This window comes from Mytilus californianus, unplaced genomic scaffold (assembly GCF_021869535.1).
Source record: "Mytilus californianus isolate M0D057914Y unplaced genomic scaffold, xbMytCali1.0.p SCAF_6, whole genome shotgun sequence".
In the NCBI taxonomy this organism is placed as follows: domain Eukaryota; kingdom Metazoa; phylum Mollusca; class Bivalvia; order Mytilida; family Mytilidae; genus Mytilus; species Mytilus californianus.
Genome location: NW_026262712.1, coordinates 80203364 through 80222973, shown reverse-complemented (window position 1 = coordinate 80222973; position 19610 = coordinate 80203364). Strand labels below are relative to the sequence as shown.

The following is a 19610-nucleotide window of genomic DNA, read 5'->3' as shown; positions in this document are numbered from 1 at the left end:
CGCGTAAGATAGTACATCATTGTGAGGTGATTTTTAAAAGTTATTGATATTATGATTTTGATTCCGTTTTCACGGTAAGCTGAAAATGGACATATATGATAGTGCGAATCGGTATGGTGTTCTATAGATATAAGAAGATGTGGTATGAGTGCCAATGAGACAACTCTCCATCCAAGTCAAAATTTATAGAAGTAAACCATTGTAGGTCAAAGTACGGTCTTCAACACGGAGCCCTGGCTCACACCGAATGGCAAGCTAACGGTGTAAAACCATTCAAACGGGAAACAATGGTATAATCTATATAAAAAACGAGAAACGAGAAACACTTATGAACCACATCAAAAAACGACAACTACAACTACATATGCAAACATATTCTTGTTTTTCATAATTTTTTCAGTTTTTTGTATATTTGGTAGTGTACTAAATCTAAGGTTGCAGCCTTCTACGGCAAAGCTGACTTAAAGCAGTTTAGATCGTACTTCAGCAAGCCCAATTGGTTTTGAAAATCACAAAAGTTTAAGTATTTTGATTCCTAAACTTTTAGTTTCGATTAATGCAGATGGTTGTTTGAGAACACGTGTTGTGCACACCGGAATCATCATACTATCAATCAGTTCTAAAGTTTGCTACATATGTGTTCACCATGTGTTCATTTTATTTTGGGAGGGTTGGGTTTTTTGTTGCTAAATTCCTCCTAAAAAGAATTTTTACCACAAAATGTTAAAATACAAATTTTACCAAACTTCTATGAAATACGTCCATTCATCAAAGAAGAGACCTTTGTGACCGAGTGTCAAAGAAGATTATCTACACCCAATTTTGAGTTTGAACCCCTATCGTGGCACGGTGCGCCCGACTCTTTATTAACCAGGATCGCAGTTTTCTTGCCGAAGACGAAGGGTCTGTGGCTTTCTCCTGATACTCCGGATTCCACCACAAGTGGACGTTATTATATTGTCAAGTTTCCCCTATTCTGTTCACTAAAGTAAGACAATGCAAAAATAGTTGCGCTTTATTGTGTCGTCATACCTAAAAAGCACGTCAATGAAATTCTATAAATAGAGCAAACATTGGAAGATAACAGCAAGAGCATGGACATTTGTAGAATATAAACGATAATAGAATAATATGTAAATGTACTACTGACTGTTATGAAAAGAGGGACTTTGATGAAACATTTTCATGCATAACCAAATGGTATAAATTAAAGTGAAACAGTGATACCTTTGTGAAGTGCCAAGTTATACAAATGTACTTAGCGTTTAATAGTCGATCCTCAATAAATATACTATATAGTGTAATGAGAGGACCAAAGATAAGATACAATGTTACAACAACTATTAGTGAAAGCGAAACAGACAACATCAAGGAGGTTTTCCAAGAACAAACCTTGTCTGTTAGTAAAATTACCATACTGAACAACGCTGTAATCAATGTATGAATGTGCGTTGTATAACCTCTCAAATTCCACGAGTGCCGAGGGCAGAGTTAAAATGTTTAGCTCTGTCCCTGATATGTTTTTCTTCATTAGTTGAAGATAAGTTCTGTTGAACCAACCTTGGTCCCTTGTAGATTTACCATACATGACAACATTCAGGTCAACTGCATTATGGTTGTTATAAAACTTCTGAAATTCTGTCAGTGGTGACGGTAATGATAAGTTTTTCATTTCTTTTCCCGCCAAGATGTTTCTAAACAGACTTATATTATTCGCCAACATTCCAGCCTGAAAAAAAAGAAAAAGGTGATTTTTATGTTATAAACCTGTCCAATGCCCACTTCTTACACCAGCAGGCAATGAAATGGAAATGAATTAAATCTGTAAAATACAGTTTGTGAGTGTTGAAGAAAAATACATGGTAAACACGCTTATCTTTACAGCTAAGTGCTGCCAGGCTTTTAAATTTAATACCAAACAGATTATTGTTTTCTGTTTGGTATTAAATTAATAATTAAGATCCATGTTACATCTCGTGATCAATTTATTTGGCAATCGTCAATGGCAGTCAGCAGGGTTTAAGAACATCAGTTGTTCGATTTGTTAGTCAAATGCTATTTGTTAAAATATACTTTTCACTTTTTTGGTCTTTTTGAAAATGTTGTTTGTGCTGTGTATATATATATATATATATACATAAGGTAAATCTCATCATTCTCAAAATTTTTGTCCATGTCAGATTTTCTCTACCGGTTTTCGCAATAACAGACAAATATCTTTCTTGGTGTTTTGAAGACCCATTGGCAGCCTTGGGCTGTTTTCTGCTCCATGGTCGGGTTGTTGTTTCCTTGACAAATTCCCCATTTCCATTATCAATTTTTAATATTTCATTTAACCCTTATGTTCGTTTTTATCATGTCGATCATGTTTTCATCAAGCAAGATAATCGATCAAATTATTTAAACTAAATACTCCATTGATGACTGAGTCCAACGTTGGTGAAATTTGGCCGAGTAATGTCAGAAGAGATGATCCTTGTAAAAGGTAACAGACGACAGACAACGTCGACGACAAACAACGACAGAAAAAGGACGACAAGTGTTGGCAAGAGCTTACACTTGCTTTTTGGACCAGCTAAACTAAAAAAGTCAAATTAACTATATATTGGATCTATAAAAAAAAAACATTTTAACATGAACAATTTACAACAACTCGAAAGGGGTCATCATAAAAAAAAAGATATTTGTTTCAAAATACAGTTTGCTAAATTTTATCTAAATTCACAAAAAATTACAACGTTATAAAGATCTTGGCAAACTACATCTAAAACTACTGATGTATAACATGACAATCGGTCTTTGTTGTTTGCCGTATTGTGATCGTTGAAATTTTAATATTCTAAATTCTAAATAAAATGGAAGTGTACAAGGTAAAATATTCTTGTTTTTTTTTTAAATAATATCAATCAATGAAGTTAAAACACGAAAGTCACAGTAAAAGCAATAGAAATTAGAGGGATAGGTTTGTATAAAAGCATATTGAAAACAAACCATGCACAAAAATCGTGTTTATCTAATAAGGAAATATCACATATTGAGGTCAGGAGGGCGAACAAAAGAAATATTTTTTGTCGAATGAAATTATGTTAACATATCGTTTTCCACAAGAAAGGGTATTTCTGTCCACTTCCTCTACTTGTTAACTGGCTTTAGCATAATGGGTAAATATTTTTCGAATATTTAATTGGCAGTAATATAATTGGTAAGTGACTTTTTATACTTCATCAGCTACCTCATTTCTTCATACTACAAATCTTGATGCAAAAGACAGAACCTGGTAAAATGACGATTTTTCTCATTAGTTTTTATTGGCTTTGAACTAGCTGTTAGTAACTGCGATTACTCTCAGCTCTGTACTTAGTGTCTTTTTGTTGTTGAGATGTACAAGAATTTCTATGCATCTACTGAGTTAAGCATATTTGAAATGATTTTGTTTAGTTCATTGTTATGTTGTACTGCAACACCACTGTCCCTTTTATATGTTTAACCCCGCCACATTATGTATGTTTGTGACTTTCCAAAGTCAGAAGACTGCAACATGTGTAATTTAGTGGTTGTCGTTTGTTTCTGTGTTACATATTTGTTTTTCGTTCATTTTTTTATACATTAACTTGGCCGATAGTTTTCTTGTTTGAAATGTTTTACATTTGTCATTTCGAGGCCTTTTATAGCTGACTATGCCGTATATGCTTTGTTCCTTGTTGAAGGCCACACATTGACCTATAGTTTTTAATTTCTACGTCATTTGGTCAATTGTGAAGAGTTGTCTCATTAGTAATCATGCCACATCTTCTTTTTTTTCATTTTTTTTATATAAGCAAGATTATAAAGAAGAAACATATTATTATCATACGGTAGAATAGCCCATTACCCCTATTTATATTACCGAAGCGATTATTTTTCTCTAAATGACAAATCTTGGTTTATCCGTCTTTGATAAAAAAAAAACTAAGATTGTTTAGATATATTACAATATTTTAACATACATTTCACAAAGGATACAAATATCATAGCACCTTCACAAACACAGAGTTTACATACGTGTCTGTTTGAATCGCGAACTCGTTGCCAATTGCAAGAATCCGATAGTAACTCGCTGGTAACCGGGAATATCTCGTCACACATCGCAACAACTCGCAAAAAGTCGTAAGGATCCGTGAAAAGACAAAAAAATGTTTTGACATGCGAAAAAGATTTTATGTTTTTCGGCAATAACTCGTAACACTCTGAAAGTTTAAACTGCTCGTAAACTGGCCTTGCAAAACACGTTCCCATCTGAAAACTGTTCACCAGAATCCGTTAATGGCTCGTCACAACCTTTTTAAACGACTTGTTGCGGTTATTTTATGTTTTGTTTACGGGTTATTTATGGATTATTACAAGCGCTTACGTGTTGCTTACGATTTTATGGCCGGGTATCAATGTGTATACTTGACGAGTGATTATGAGCATTTTAAGTGTATTATTTAATACTTAACGAATAGATACTATTCTTACGTAGTAATTTACGATTTTGGGAAATTAAAAAAGCTGCAAAATTGCAAAGAGTCGTATATAATCGTTACTTATTCGTAAACAGGCCCAGCACGAAAAAGCTTTGATGAATAGTAACAATCTGTGATATACTTGTAATAATCCGTAACATCCACGTAGTTGTCTGTGGCATCTCGTAACAAATTATGCAGTTTTACAGTAAACAAATCGTAATAACTCGAAATAATCTCGTAAATATACATTATAAACCGAAAATAGCTCGTTATTACTCAAAACAATTCTTAAATAGGTCATTCAAGTAACCATAACGTGAATTTAGGTGATTGGTAAGAACTCCGTGTATGTGAAGGGACCAGAAAATAGATGATGTCGGATAATAGATTCTTTCTTACAGTTAAATCGTGTTGTTGTTGTTAAAATAAGATAAACATGCAGGAATTATAAATCCAAACAACAGTATACAGTTTGTTTGTAGCTATTTGAACCACAAACATACAAGAGTTTTTCTGCGTGCCATGTGAAAAAAAAATATGGAGGTTAAAAAAAATGTACCTAACCTTAACCAAACCAACAACTGTATACTGTTCGAATAAATCTATCCAAGTATACAAAATTTTATTGTTTAACCTGTGAACAATTTACCTTAATATGCTAGTTAAAGTCCCAATACTATAAAAAGACATACCAGAAAATATTCAAAATTGAAAGAGAATTTTTTTCAATCAGTGAAAACAAAAGCCTTAAATTTTGTTTAAAAAAATGCTAAGCATACTCTAGTTTATACAATACGTGGAAAACTGCCTTTTATTCGACGATAAAAGTCCCATAACACTGGAACGGAAAAAATGATAATCGAGCTTTCTTTTACCAATCAAAACAATTGCATACAGATTTGAATAAATTATCAAACTAGAATTAGAATGTGAAATGAGACTAGCACCCCTCCCTAGTTATCATTCAAACTGTTCAAATACGGTATATCATAAAAAGTCTCGTTTACGACGGACTTATAGATAGCCAACTTTTACAGTTGACATGTGATTTTATACCATATCATCTTTTAAAGGTCATTTGAACATACCTACATCAACTAGATATACTTTTTTTGTCAATTACGCAAACAATGTCCACTCAATCTCTATAGTAGATATGTCTTATTTGAGTCATTATCTTCGATCTTTGAAACGAACAATGAGTAAAACATACGTATTGGACAAAACTCTAGTAAACAAGTCAACACTATTAATTTCGTTTATGTATCGTATTTGTATATCTTGTTAGTTGATTATTTATCCAGTTTATAGAGTTTATATATTTAAAATAGGTTGAGATATGACCGAAAAATTAAGACACTCATAGATTATCGATGTTAATATTTCATAAATTGATAAACAAGACAAACCAATTGCAAGCCCCACTCCAATTTGAGCGAGACTGGGTCTATCAAGAGCATTAGCGTTTCCTGATATGCATGTATCAAATTGTAAATGGCTAGCATGCGAAGGAAATAACTTCAATAAGGAGCAGGTTATACAGGCATTTTTGTAGACTTTTGAATTCTATAAGGTTTAGCTGGGACTACAGTAAAGGTTGTTGTTTATCGATTCTTAATGTTTTTATCAGTTTGTGAGTTGATATTGATAGCAGATTTAGAAAGTCTTCTTTCAGTTATTTATGCGTTTCTTATTTTTCTGGAATGGTATATGCTATAGATCGTGTCAGATGTTGGAATTTTTTTTGCTGGGTTTGTGTCAGTTTGACTTATAACCCCATACTTTCTTTTATTTTTTTATTCATACAGGACTTCATGATAATGATGAAATGGTCACACAATATAAAGTTGTAAAGCATTTAGAACCCAAAATTCCAAACGTTGTGCCAAATACGGCTAAGGTAGTCTTTGCCTGGGATAAGAAAATCCTTAGTATTTCAAATAATTTCTACTTTTGCAAACAGTTAATTTTTAAAAATTACCATATAATTGATATTCATGTCAACACCGAAGTGCTGACTAAGGGGCTGGTGATACCCTCTGGGACGAAACGTCCACCAGCAGTTGCATCGACCCAGTGGTGGAAATTGTTATCAAACTTGAAAGGTACCAGGCTTATAAGGAGTCGGAGGAGGTCAACATGAGATAGACGAATCCATGCGTGTTATCTGGTTGATTTATTGAAGAATAAATAATCACTTTTATCTTACAGGTATATATGTTAGCGGCAATAAGTGAAATTAGGCATAAGCTTAAATCCTAGGCAATAGGCTAACGCCTAGGCAGTAAGTCTATTGTCTAAATGATGTTAGGCGTAAGTCTTAAATCCTAGGATTTAAGCTTAAATCCGGAAAAATGTAAGCAGGCATTAAGCTTAATGCCTAAAATATAATTGCGAGTAAATAAAAGACAGTTAGTCATTTAAATAAAAATACATGTATTGCATAATAACATTATCAGAACTGAAGTTTAAAATGTTATCTACTGGAAATAAAACCACTAATAAAATAAATTATTCATGCATATTAAAAATCATCAAATTATACTTTAAAAATATGAAACTTGATAGAAATTTGTGTTAAAATCATTTGTTATCACATGTTGTGGAACTGTGGCATCGAATTTTGCACTGTCTCTTATTTGTTTTTGCAGTTGCATTGGTTACTTAAACATTTTGACTTACATGCACATTTGAAAAATCCTTGACCTCCGGATAATGACTGGTATTGGTACGGCCACTGTTTTACCAACTTCTGGTGTCCCTAGTTATTTTTTGCTTCTGACTATCATATGCATAATGTTTGCCTGCTTCCATAGCTCCAGAACGATGGCGAACTCTGTTGGTATCAATCGTACAATTTGGACATTACACTTTCGAACCGTACCCTCTTCACTAACAGTAGTTCCACATATAATTAGATTAAAAGCAACCTCTGAGGCACATTTTTACGCAATAGCTTTAATGTTTCAAAGTTGTGTAAGGTGATCTTGGAACACCATAAGAAATGAATAGTTTCAATCTGGGTTTGATTGAAAATCCATCAAATTAACTTGTCCTCTACTGTTAAAGTCTTCAGATAAAATGGGCTTCACGACTTCTCCTTTCCCTAAAATTTTCTCAAAGTGAAAGAAAAAAACAGTTCAATAGCATCACAGGAAATATTAGCATATCCATTATTCAGTTGCTTAATCATGCGGTCTCTGCCGCCATGCCCTGTTTCTTTATGTGCCTTTTCAAAATGCAATAGAGTTCCTTTAGGAAGACATAAATTCTAAAATTTCTCTCATCATTCTCGTTTGACTTTAGTTATCAACATCTCAATACCTCCAATGGTAATAATGTCATACCTTTTTTAATTGCAGTAATCTTCTGTTATCTTCTGATTTAATCTTTGCCAAAAGATCATGGTACTTTTCTATAGGGTATATGTTCCTTGTTTTCCTTGATTCGAATTTAGACCGCAAAGATTAATGACGTTTGTCCTCAATAGACATTTTGTCACTTAATGCTAACACAAGACAAGATGGCCTCGGGGTATTTAACAAAATTTTTAACAAAGAAAATAAACTTATCCAATAAAAAAATTGGAAAAATTGTGAGAGCAAAAAAACATATCTTAATTTTGTCAACTTTTGACCAGTTCAAACCAGCTCGACTTGTGAAGTGTAAAAATTTTTAATTAATTATTATAATTATTATACAGAATCTAACCCCCTTTTGGTATTGGATACAATCAGGTTTTTTTAAATCTTTTTTTTTTATTTTTTGTAATACCACACAACAGTATGAGTTAATTCTGTTTTGAATATGAAAAACACTAAAATTTGAAGATCTGTCTAATGAATGTATATTAACATTAGGAATATAATTAAGAAACTATTTAATATCAAGAACAAATCACCGAATATACATCATGTACATAAATTCTAGAGTTCACTTGTTGCCTAAAATTATGTTAGGCAATAGGTTGAATAATCGTCATCAGATTTCAGGAAATAAGCTTAATGCCTGAAAACTTCAGGCAATAACTTAGTGCCTAGGCATTAGCTCATTGCCTAGGATTTAATTTTAATGCCTAATTTCACTTATTGCCGCGAACATATACATATGGTCAGTTGATTGAATATGTACCATTACAATTTTCAAGTGATTTTTTCGTTTGGAGTTTAAACTAATGTAAGTGTTTGAATCTGGTAAATGTATGTTACAAAGACTGCATATGAGAGTTATTCCCCTTATGTATTTAAAATAAGTGATATGTATTTGTAACTGGTAAACCGTAAGTAATAGATGCCTATGGTGTTTAGATTTGAGGTACTTGGTCCACTATAAGAAAAACGAGGCCAAGTTCTTGTTCTAAATTTTGATTTTGGCTTGTTTTTACTTATTTTCAGAAGCCATATAAGTTATCGAAAAATATTTTTACTAAATTGCTATATGCGACATATTGTAACACACATTTTGATTGTACTGGTACGTTTATATATGATGGGAGTATTTCCCCCCTCTCATATTTAAAACTAGCTGTATGGTGATTTAACCAAATAACTATATATAATAGAGACTCAGGGTCTTTTGATATGAGGTCCTTATTGTATGACCTTGGAATTTCAGTTAAGGTCAAAGGTAAACTTGACGTTCTAGATTTTGACCTATGCCAAAAACTTTATATCTATATAAGATACAGCCAATTGACTTTTTGAATTAGGTTGCAAGCCATACTACCTTAAAAGCAAACTAGATGGGACCTTGTGTAAACCGGAAGTAACTATTTTTATGCTTATTTAACATAAAAGTATATAGAACCATATATTTTTTGAATCACGAAACTATCATATAATACCAGAAGTGACATTTTTCATACAGGAAGTAACACATTATATCCATATTTCAAACAAAAGTGTATAAAAACCATATATTTTTGTAATCAGTTTATAGTTATCTATCATCTGATACTGTAAATAACATGTTTAGCATTGTTATTTTCATATTAAAATACATTTGTTTTGTGAAAAGACCTTCAATCCTCTAAACAATTGGTTTTTAATTGTTAAAGATGTTTTTCTTCTGCATTTACCATATATCATGCTAATGTGTCCTGGAATACAGTCCTTTAGATCAGTTGGATATTTATCATAACGCATCTTCTGGAACTTGTAATAAGTAGGAAAAGTACCAAACAGACTTGCGACCAATTTCCAGAAAATGAAAATAGAAGTATATTCAAAGATAAACAAAATTTCTAGGGCACGTTGAACAGGTTCATTCAGTAGTCATAGGCCAAAGTTGACAGTATAGATATGTTTAGGCAATTGGTGATGTTTGGACGTATTTAGTTAAAACCACCAAGGTATGTTCCTGTATCAGAAATATCATGGAGAAGCTCTGCGGTCACGTGGTCTTAGTAGCTAATCTACAGTAAACACTAGCATGTCAACAGTGAGGTGCTGATATCAAACCCCATTTATGGTTTGTTTGTTCGACTCCGATACCAAAAGTTTTATTACCAAAAGTCGGTGGTTCCCTCCAGGAACTTTAACTCTACCAATACAAAATAACCACCATAAAGGTTTGCTGTCAGAACGAAAATTAAATCAGCAATAATTACTCAATCAATCAAAATGCACAGAGTGGCCATAATCCCCCCAAAAATGTATGAAAAATATCTTTATTGTGCTTTAAAAATATGTTTTTCTGTCAACCACAATCACATTTTGACTTTGTAGATTAATTTAACCTGGTTATAATAATTTTAATTTTTGCAGCCCAATCTTCAAACTACGGTAAAATAAAACTGAATGAACATAGGCCCCAGTCATATTCATCAATCGAAGTCCAATCAGATGAACCTGATAAATCATTAACTTATCACAACGAAGATGACAATAAACAACCGTCACATACTTTACTGGAAAATCAACAGTTTACTGATACTGAATCTTCTACTGCCTGCAACAAAGTTACATCAATGGTAAATCCAGAAGTGGATACGACACGTCCATATACCACAGTTGAACATATAACTGTTGTAACAGATTTATCGCCAACATACTATAGCGATCCAGATCAAACTGTAAGATTTCTATCGCCAAAGTTAGTGAGTTGTATATAAGAGGGGGTTGACAGAGTCAGTAGGAGGGAAGTGCGAGTCATTAGATGGGAACCAGTTGAAGTGGGGGGTAATAAACAGGATATGGTGGAAAAGTTTTTTGACTGATTGTCGAATGAGAGTAGGGGGCGGAAAGTGAGAGCAGGAAAGGGAATCGGGAAACCCCAGTCTCCATCATGTAAAATAGACATAGATGAATATAAAGTAACGAATTTACTAAAGCCAATATTGTGTAGTATAAAATGTCATTTTAGGTTCTTACGACTTTCTTTTGTTCAATATAACGTTTTCATTTTTGTGTTTCCTGGTTAGTTTTAATATGTCTTCTATGATCGTTTTTAATATACTGGAATGTTATGTGACTGTCATACAAGAGAAAGGTTTAGCTAGCTATATAACCAGATTAAATCCATCATTTTCCACACAAGTAAATGACTGTAACAAGTCAGGAATATGACAGTTGTTAACCATTCGTTTGATGTGTTTGATCTTTTTATTTCACCATTTGATTGAATTTTCCTCGGAGGTCGTTATTTTTACTTTATATTTATATTGCATGTTTTGTCTCTTTAAATTTTTGGTGTTTTCCTGATGTGGTTTCAAAGAACTTCTCAAAAGAAGTGTAATTTGTAACGAGCAAGCAGGTGCTTGTTTTACACATCTGATGAAGTTACAAATCTTACGTTAATAATTTATAAGTTTGCTATATCATGATTAGCACCAGTGATTTATTAATCAATTTAATCAGTATAGAATTAAAAAGAAATTGTCCTAAATGATGATCGTTTGACAATATTCCCCTCAAAATATTCAACATATCTATGAACATTGTGATTTTTTGTATATTGTTTATCCATATTCATAGATAGCTGTAATTTCTTTCAACCAACTCATGTTGGAGTCCGTAAACGTACGAAAACATAACTTTTAGTTGTCAGTCTCATAAAATCTGCATTTTTTGTGTATTACAACCTTTGTTATTAAATGTACATGCAAAGAACCATGTAAAACTGCCTCCTTTATACTAGATAATTCTTTCACAAAAATCAAACTAAAGAACGATATATAGCCGGGTGGTCAGGAATAAAAAATTAAATAAAAATGCTGGACTTTTTCCTCAACAACTCTTTAGTTGAAATTGATAGATTTATATTTCAGTAGATATTTGAATGGGTACTTATTGTGTCATTCTACTGGCAGACTTGGTTTTGTACTCACATGAAAAAGATTTCATACTGATCTAGAACTTTAACAAAACCAAAACCTAAAAGTATCTTTTATTTCCCTTTTAGTTAAAGTGTCCTTTCACCCAAATACCCACATTGATGAGATGTCTCATATATGTTCGACTATACCAAAAAAAAGTGGGTAAATTCTTGGTAGTGTCACCTACCCTCTGCCTATCGCATAGTGATAACATATCTCAATAAAAACGCTACGACCTTATAAAAGAACCAGTAAGCAGATGAGGTATGATTGCCAATGAGATAACAATTTAACAATGTTATACAAAAAAGTGGATGTAAGCATTTAAAGGCAACCATACGGCCTTCAACAATGAGAAACAATCATACGGTGAAGTCAGATTTATAGGCTCCGACAAAAAAATGTGAAACGATTCAATGAAGAAAACAAACGTTCTCTCATCGTGCAGCAGCAGCAGCATCATCGTTTTAAATTAAGGATGTGCTATTCCGTATATAAGTTTTTTACAAGTACAGCCAAACTTTAAAACTTTTTGTATCTAATTGAAGAATTTGATAAAGGTTTCTTGTAGTGTGTGGCAACGAAATCCTTACTTGATAATTTACCAGTAATACATATACTACGCTCATTGAGATCCAAAAGGTCACTACAGACACCGGCATAACGAAGGAACACCGTAATATGATGCCACAGGAACATCACCATCAAAAAAGGAAAATTAACAATAGGAAAAGAAAAATCACCCCTTTGTGCGTAAATTTTTGTGTAGAGTTACTGGTGTAAAACTGAAATATGTCAATCTAGGAAAGGAGACTTATAGCTGTTAATATTTGATTTATTTAAAGTAAGGTGATGTGGGTAAATGTCGGCAGCATATTAAGACAATTTTTGATAATTTAACGAAAAAATATCATCAAGATAACGGCATGTTCACACTTTACGGAATCCACAATCAGAGGTGTGCTCTACACATAATTTAAACTTTTCAGTTACTACCATGAACTATTTGACTTATACGATATGTCTATGTTTGAACTATCTCGCGGCATATTTTCGCGCGTTTAGACTTTTCGATTACGTTTTTGATATTGATAGTCTGACTGAATGTGAACTCGCATGGCTGATGATGCATGCATATCAGTGGACGCTGAGTAAATTAACGTCTTTTGGAGGTAAGGTGTAAAACCATCAAATTATAGTACGTCACATCAGGTTGCGTACGAAAAAAAAATTCCTTTGATTTTGACAGTTGTAGGAAGTTTCATTGCAGTAAAAACAAAATTGTGTCATAATTATTTCTTGCGTTTTTCAAAGAAGCATTATCTTTTATTTTGTGCTTCTATAGAACATTTTGGAAACTTAGGGTTACATGGTTGCTAAAGCTTGCATGAATACAGAAAGAAAAAGGGTGAAAATTTGATTGGTTAACTTCCAATGATGGATATTTTCCTATATTCAATGACACATTATGTGATTTTTTTCTATAGTACTGGACAGTTTAAAACTTTACACGTGCGAAGTATTACTTTATTTGAAACTAAGCTAAATTCTGCACAATTTTTTGAAATGTGCAAATTTAACAAGGACTAATAGGGGAAAATCAATGGTGGTATTACACCTTCATGTGATTCCCTTAGTTTTTTTTATCCTTTATTTATCATGCTTACTTTGATTTTTATCATCTTCTACAGCATGTTTGTTGTCTGATGTATGATGAAGATCCACCAGACAATGCCAGTTATCTTTGTTTAGCCCTTTTTGCCATTTGCTGTTGTTGCTGGCCATGTGCTGGGGTTGCCGTCTGTAATGCAAGCCAAGTAAGTGTTGAATGATTAATGTATTATCATTTATATTAAAGAATCTAGGATGAAAAAAACAACTTTTAGCATATCTTTCTTCATATAGTGTTCTACCATTAGATTGTTTTATATTTAGTGGTCATTGAACAAAATGAAAATTGTATGAAAATTTTGAAAAAAAAAGATGGTTACACAATATTTCAATCATGTCCTATTTTACGATTTTTTTCCTGATTGCATTCTATTTACAAATTACAAATTTGTAATTTACGTGATAGAGTGCAGAAATTGTAACATACTTAAAAAAAAATAAAAAAAACAAAAATGATTCAAGAAAAAAAATTCTCAGTTTAAAGGATTCTGTTTTATAAAAGTTAATTTCAGTTATGTTTAATCATTGCAAGGCAGACCTTATCTTGCTGAAAATGTTTGCAGGAAACAGTTTCTCTACATCTATTATAACAGTGAAAACACGATTTCAGTTATGTTTATATTTGTGTTGTTCTAATTTGCCGATTACAATTTGTATGATACTTTTCAAGTTTATAGCTTAAAACACAAAATGGGTTAACATTATATTTAAATCAAAACAGTACTCAAACCAAACAAATCTTCGACTTTCAATGTTGTGTAAAATAGACCCTCTTTGTCATTGCAAAACAAATTGTTCTTGGTACAAACATGATATTGAGATTCATTGACATACAAATTTTTACATATATTGGTTGGTTTTCTAAGAATATATAACACTGGAAGTGAATCATACACTTCTCTCTCAAAATTCATACACATAGTAGAAAAGGTTGTCCAGTCTGCTATCGAGGATGTGAAATTTCTGATATGATTTGACCAATGAGTTTATTTATTTGCAGCAAAAAGATATAATAAGATGGCTTATACTTGGATTACCCGACAGGGATAAACATCCATTCATAAAGTGTTTGACTTTATTTTGAACAAAGCTTAAATAGAAAAAAAAAGTTGTGATTTTACAAAGAAATAAAAGAAAACAATATGTTTGCTGGAACACCCTTTTGAACTATCAATGGATATAACTCCTATATGAATTTGGATCTTTGGTAGAATTTACTAGCTAACCATTTTAGAACGTTTAACTTTTTTTGAAAATTATTCTGATCCCCAGTCTGATGCAAAAATATGTTCTGTTCAAGCAGATGACAAAAAAAAATATATTTTTAATCCAGTTTTCCCATACCTTATAGTGTTAAATTTTGAAGAAAAAAAAATTGATTGACAGCGTTAAAAAACTAAATAAAATTGTTCGCGAAATATTTTTTCTGATTCAGACAAAAAACCACCCCCCCCCCCTTTTTTTGAAGTTAAATGGTTGCTCCCTTAACAAATTGTGGAAAATATACAAAGTAAGTTCACTGTCATAACAAATATCATTTTTTGTATGAGGCTCAGAATCTGGGGAAGAGGGGAAGGGCAATGTTTACCGAGCCCTTCAACTGTTTTGTGCCAAATATAAAAAAAGTAAATATTTTTCTGACATTGAACTAATACTGTTTTTATATTGAAGCCGAAAAAGGATACAATGATAGGTAAGAAATTTTACCACAAAAAATAAAAACGAAGTCGGATTCCTTAATGTACCCCAAATAGTAAAGAAAAATGACGTGACATGAAATCGACAGTGCACAAAATATCATTTTGTTACTATATTTGGTAGAAAAACACAACAGGAAGTATTCTAACTGCAGTATAGAAATCATTATCTAATAGTAACAACAAATAGTCTTGTGATTTTAAACCCTATGGCTTATTGAAGATTATACCTTAGAGATAATTTTAGGTTTCTCTCTTTATCTTTATTGGTTTTCAAGACAATAGATCAATTGATAAAATTCGCCCTGTCAGGAGTCGATTGAAGACGGCAGGCATTTGAGTTAGCAATATATTTTGTCATGCTACTCGATTGTTGCTATAAAAATTCTATCTACAAACTACTGCATTGAATTTAATAGTATTTATTTTGTAGGCATCCAACGCAAGAGCACGTGGTGATGTTAATGCAACAAAAAGATATAATAAGATGGCTTATACTTGTTTTAGATTGTCAATTGGTGTTGGAAGTATTTTTCTCATTGTTTCACTATACATACATTTTTTTAGAATGATATAATATAACATACAGTATATATCTGACAACTTACCAAGAACAAAACACGAGTTTATCAGTTATTTAGTTAAAAATTGTAATAAAGGTGCAGAGTATACGGTAGTTGCATTATAATACAAAGTACACAAGCATGAGACCAAAGTGTTTACATTGATTGAAAGTTGTAAATGGTCATTAAAAAAAATCAAAAAGGAAAAACAAATTTTAATTTAAATTTAGAAATAAGCCCTTAGGGATAACTCTCTGCAGCATAAGCTAGATCCATTTTGAATAGGAGGTGTCATAAACGTTTATATATGAGAACGAAACTATACAAAATCATGTTATTTTCTATTTGTTGTTTTTCGTATTACTCATTTCGAAAAAAACCAAAGAAAACTGTGAAGCAACATGGATCATCTAAAGCGATATCAAATAGATTGAAAAACTAATCAAATACTATTGAAAAGTGTTTCTTTCGATTTGAAAAGCTGTCAAACATACCAAACTCCAAGAAACGTTTAAAACGGAAAGTCATAACAATCAATAAGCGTTCTTTTAATACATGGTAACATAACAACACAAAAAACGCACTACGTTTTTCAATATGTACAGTAGTTTCACAATTTCGTGATCGCTTAAAATAAGCATGTCTCCAGTATATTTTAAACACAGCCTAGAAATTATTTCCCAATTTACAGGGAAATTTTCGTTTTGTGGTGACAAACAGATTTCATTCAAGAGATTCAAAAGTAAAAAGTCTAAAATCAGCAAATTCAAATTGGTCATTCGAAAAAAAAAATTGATTCAAAAACTAAAACTAAACATAAAAGTAAGAAGATGTGATATGATTGCCAAGAGACAATTCTCCATCCAAGACCAAAAGTCGTCGATCTAAGGGGTTATAGGTCAACGTACAGCATTCAACATGGAGTCTTTGCTCCAACCACAAAGTAAGCTATGATATACCCTAAAATGACCAGTGTAAAAAAATCATACGAGATAAACCAACGACTAGATTTATATACAAAATTTATTTTTGTTGTATTCGGTTGAAAAGATACTCACAAAATTTGGCATTTTATTTTCATTTTTAGGAATAAAAAAAAAAAACATTTTTCGATTTCAAAAATTCCGACTTTTACAGAATTTCATGTTATGGTTCTGGAAACTTTTTGTCAAAAAATCTTATTACTTGGCGCGTTTTATGTTCTTGAATATAAAATACCTTACGACACGTGTCGTTCAGAACCTAATAGGAAACCTGACAATCTATACTAGAAAAATGAAAATTGCCAATAGTTTTTGGTTTGAATCATGTTATCATGGACATATAGGTTTATGATGTTAGAGTTATTTTATCGTAATAAATTTAAACAATCAAGAATTTTCCAATGCATCAATTACAAGTAAATGCTTAAAGGCAAGCAATTATATACAATCCGCAAAAATTAAGCAACACTTTGGTTTTCTAGTAATCACCATGTAAAACGCCACATGTGTGATGTCGGCTATGTTTGAAACGGGGTGGCGGTTTTGAAGAGCGGAAAAACGATCAAAGTAAGTTCAAGTATCAAAATGTTGATGACAAAAAAGTAATAGGACCAATAGATTGTAACTTAGAAGCTGGTATTAGGTTAAATTTCAGGATGAAAATTTATTTTTATATAAATCATAAGGGAAAAAATTCCTCAAAAGTAGTTTTTTTTATCCTGAAACTGCATATGAAGCATCACAATCTGCAACACCGTCACGGAAAACTAGGGAGAGGTGTTTGAGAAAACAGAGCACGGAAAACGTCTGCTTCTGCTTGCTGAAAATAGATTATGGTTCGATACCTTCTGTACAATACATTATTTGGTACATTGTACTGTGACAGGGGAAAAAGCAGCTTCGTTTATCATTTTGGACTTTAATATAAAATTCTCAATTTTGATATTTTGGACTTTATTTCTCTGTGTTTCACAATTCTTTTTAATTTATGTTTTCGTTTCTATTTACATTTCATATCCAGGACTTAAATCAACATGCTTTGATGTGCAATTCAATTCTCAGTTTGGACATTGAGTGACATGTTTTACTATGTTAACTAATAAGTGACAGTTTACCTTTTTCATAATTATATGTTTTTAAATATCATAATCAGATTAGTAAATTAACTTTATTCTTCATGTTCTAAAAATAGTTTAATCTTTGTCAGTGAACAATATTACTCAAATTAATTGTTATTTGTTATGTTTATTCTTGTCATTTCAATTGTGTATAAGTACTTGTTTATAATTTTGATAAGCAAGATTTGGACTCAGGACTTTACATTGAACACAGTCCATCTGTAATAAAAGTATTCCATGCTGAATTATTGATTTATTCATCGCTAGTTCCAGAGTCTCAAGAGTTAGTTTTCATCAGAGTTTCAGTCTCAGAAGTGTCATTGCTATTCAGAGCAATCGTTCGTTGTGTGATCAGGTGCATCACAGTTTCAGTAACAAGAGACCATTCAGTCAGGCTCTTGCTTCACAACCCTACAAGTCACCCAGTTTCCCCGGTGACAGATTGGTGGACGACGACGGCGTGCTCACTTTTTAGCCAAGCACACGATCCAGAGACCTCAAGCAGCCAATCGAATTCCCCAGACAAGTAGCGTAGACAATATTCAGCGATGGAGTACAGCTTTCGACCACAATGGAGAACATGGAATGTCCAGTCAGGTTACAGTCCAGCATGTGGAAGATGCGGTAAATTTCACAAATTCTATTTATGCAATTCAATCGATCAGAGATGCTATTTGTGTGGAAAGTTCGGACATTATTCTAGTAAGTGTTTTTCAAAAGCAGCAAAGAACAGACAAAGTACACCAGTTCATGTAAAATCTCGAAAGCAAAAGGAGCGTGATACAGCTTGAATGACCAGCTACATTGAACGCAAAAATATCATCCGAGCCTTACCGTTTTCTGGTATGAGAAATTCAGCTTTCGTTCAATATTTGGATATTACAAATGTGTTAAAAACAGAACTGATAAGTGTAAAGCAGAAAATTTCACAGGAAAGGAATAAAAATCTAGAACAACAAAAGTGCATCGAGGACCTTAAAATTCAATCAAAAAATCAACGTAGTATCGAGTCAGAGAGAGACCAGTTGAAACAAGAACTTGAAATCATTTGTCAACAAAAAGAACAAAGTGCCTCGCCTATAGACGTACAAGAATATGTACATCAAATTCAGGAATTGGAAGACCAGGTTATTGAAAAAGACAAGACTGTGAAAATTGTCCAGGATCTTTATTATTTACGTTCCACCAAATTTACGGATGAGATACAAACATTGAAAAAAGAAAAAAACAGACCTATATGTTCCAAGGTACAAATTCAAGCTGATTCGATTTCTCAGCTGACATATAAACTTCAGGACCTTAACCACGAATACCAACTTGTATTTTCCTGCCAAAACCAACAGCGACCCAATCATAACAACAGACACTATAACAACCACAGAGGGGGCCGATTTAGGTAAAGCTAAGTCCTAGGACGGACCTAATTGGGAGGAAAGGCATATGTGACAGGGGGAAAAACAGCTTCGTTTATCATTTTGGAATTATAAAATTCTCAATTTTGATATTTTGGACTTTAATTCTCTGTGTTTCACAATTCTTTTTAATTTATGTTTTTGTTTCTATTTACATTTCATATCCAGGACTTAAATCAACATGCTTTGATGTGCAATTTAATTTTCAGTTTGGACATTGAGTGACATGATTTACTATTTTAAGTGACAGTTTACCTTTTTCATAATTATATGTTTTTAAATATCATAATCAGATTAGTAAATTAACTATCTTCTTCAAGTTCTAAAAATAGTTTAATTTTTGTCAGTGAACAATATTACTCAA

General features: G+C 32.3%; 1 protein-coding gene and 1 pseudogene across 3 annotated transcripts; one reads left to right on the top strand and one right to left on the bottom strand.

Moving 5' to 3' along the window:
• The window catches only part of LOC127704203 (alpha-1,3-mannosyl-glycoprotein 4-beta-N-acetylglucosaminyltransferase C-like), a 111206-nt pseudogene that overhangs the window by 4902 nt on the left and 86694 nt on the right, over positions 1–19610 (bottom strand).
• On the top strand, positions 3019–15839 carry LOC127704208 (uncharacterized). 3 transcript variants are annotated; one of them, XM_052208152.1, is made up of 4 exons: positions 3019–3161; positions 10253–10560; positions 13494–13619; positions 15590–15839. In XM_052208152.1, the coding sequence occupies exons 1-4, from the start codon at positions 3158–3160 to the stop codon at positions 15740–15742; spliced, it is 591 nt and encodes a 196-aa protein (XP_052064112.1). In that variant the 5' UTR covers positions 3019–3157; the 3' UTR covers positions 15743–15839. The 3 variants fall into 3 exon arrangements, 2 of the variants coding, with proteins under 2 accessions (XP_052064112.1, XP_052064113.1); XM_052208153.1 differs by having other exon boundaries at positions 3021–3161; positions 15604–15839; XR_007983182.1 differs by having other exon boundaries at positions 3023–3202; positions 15604–15839.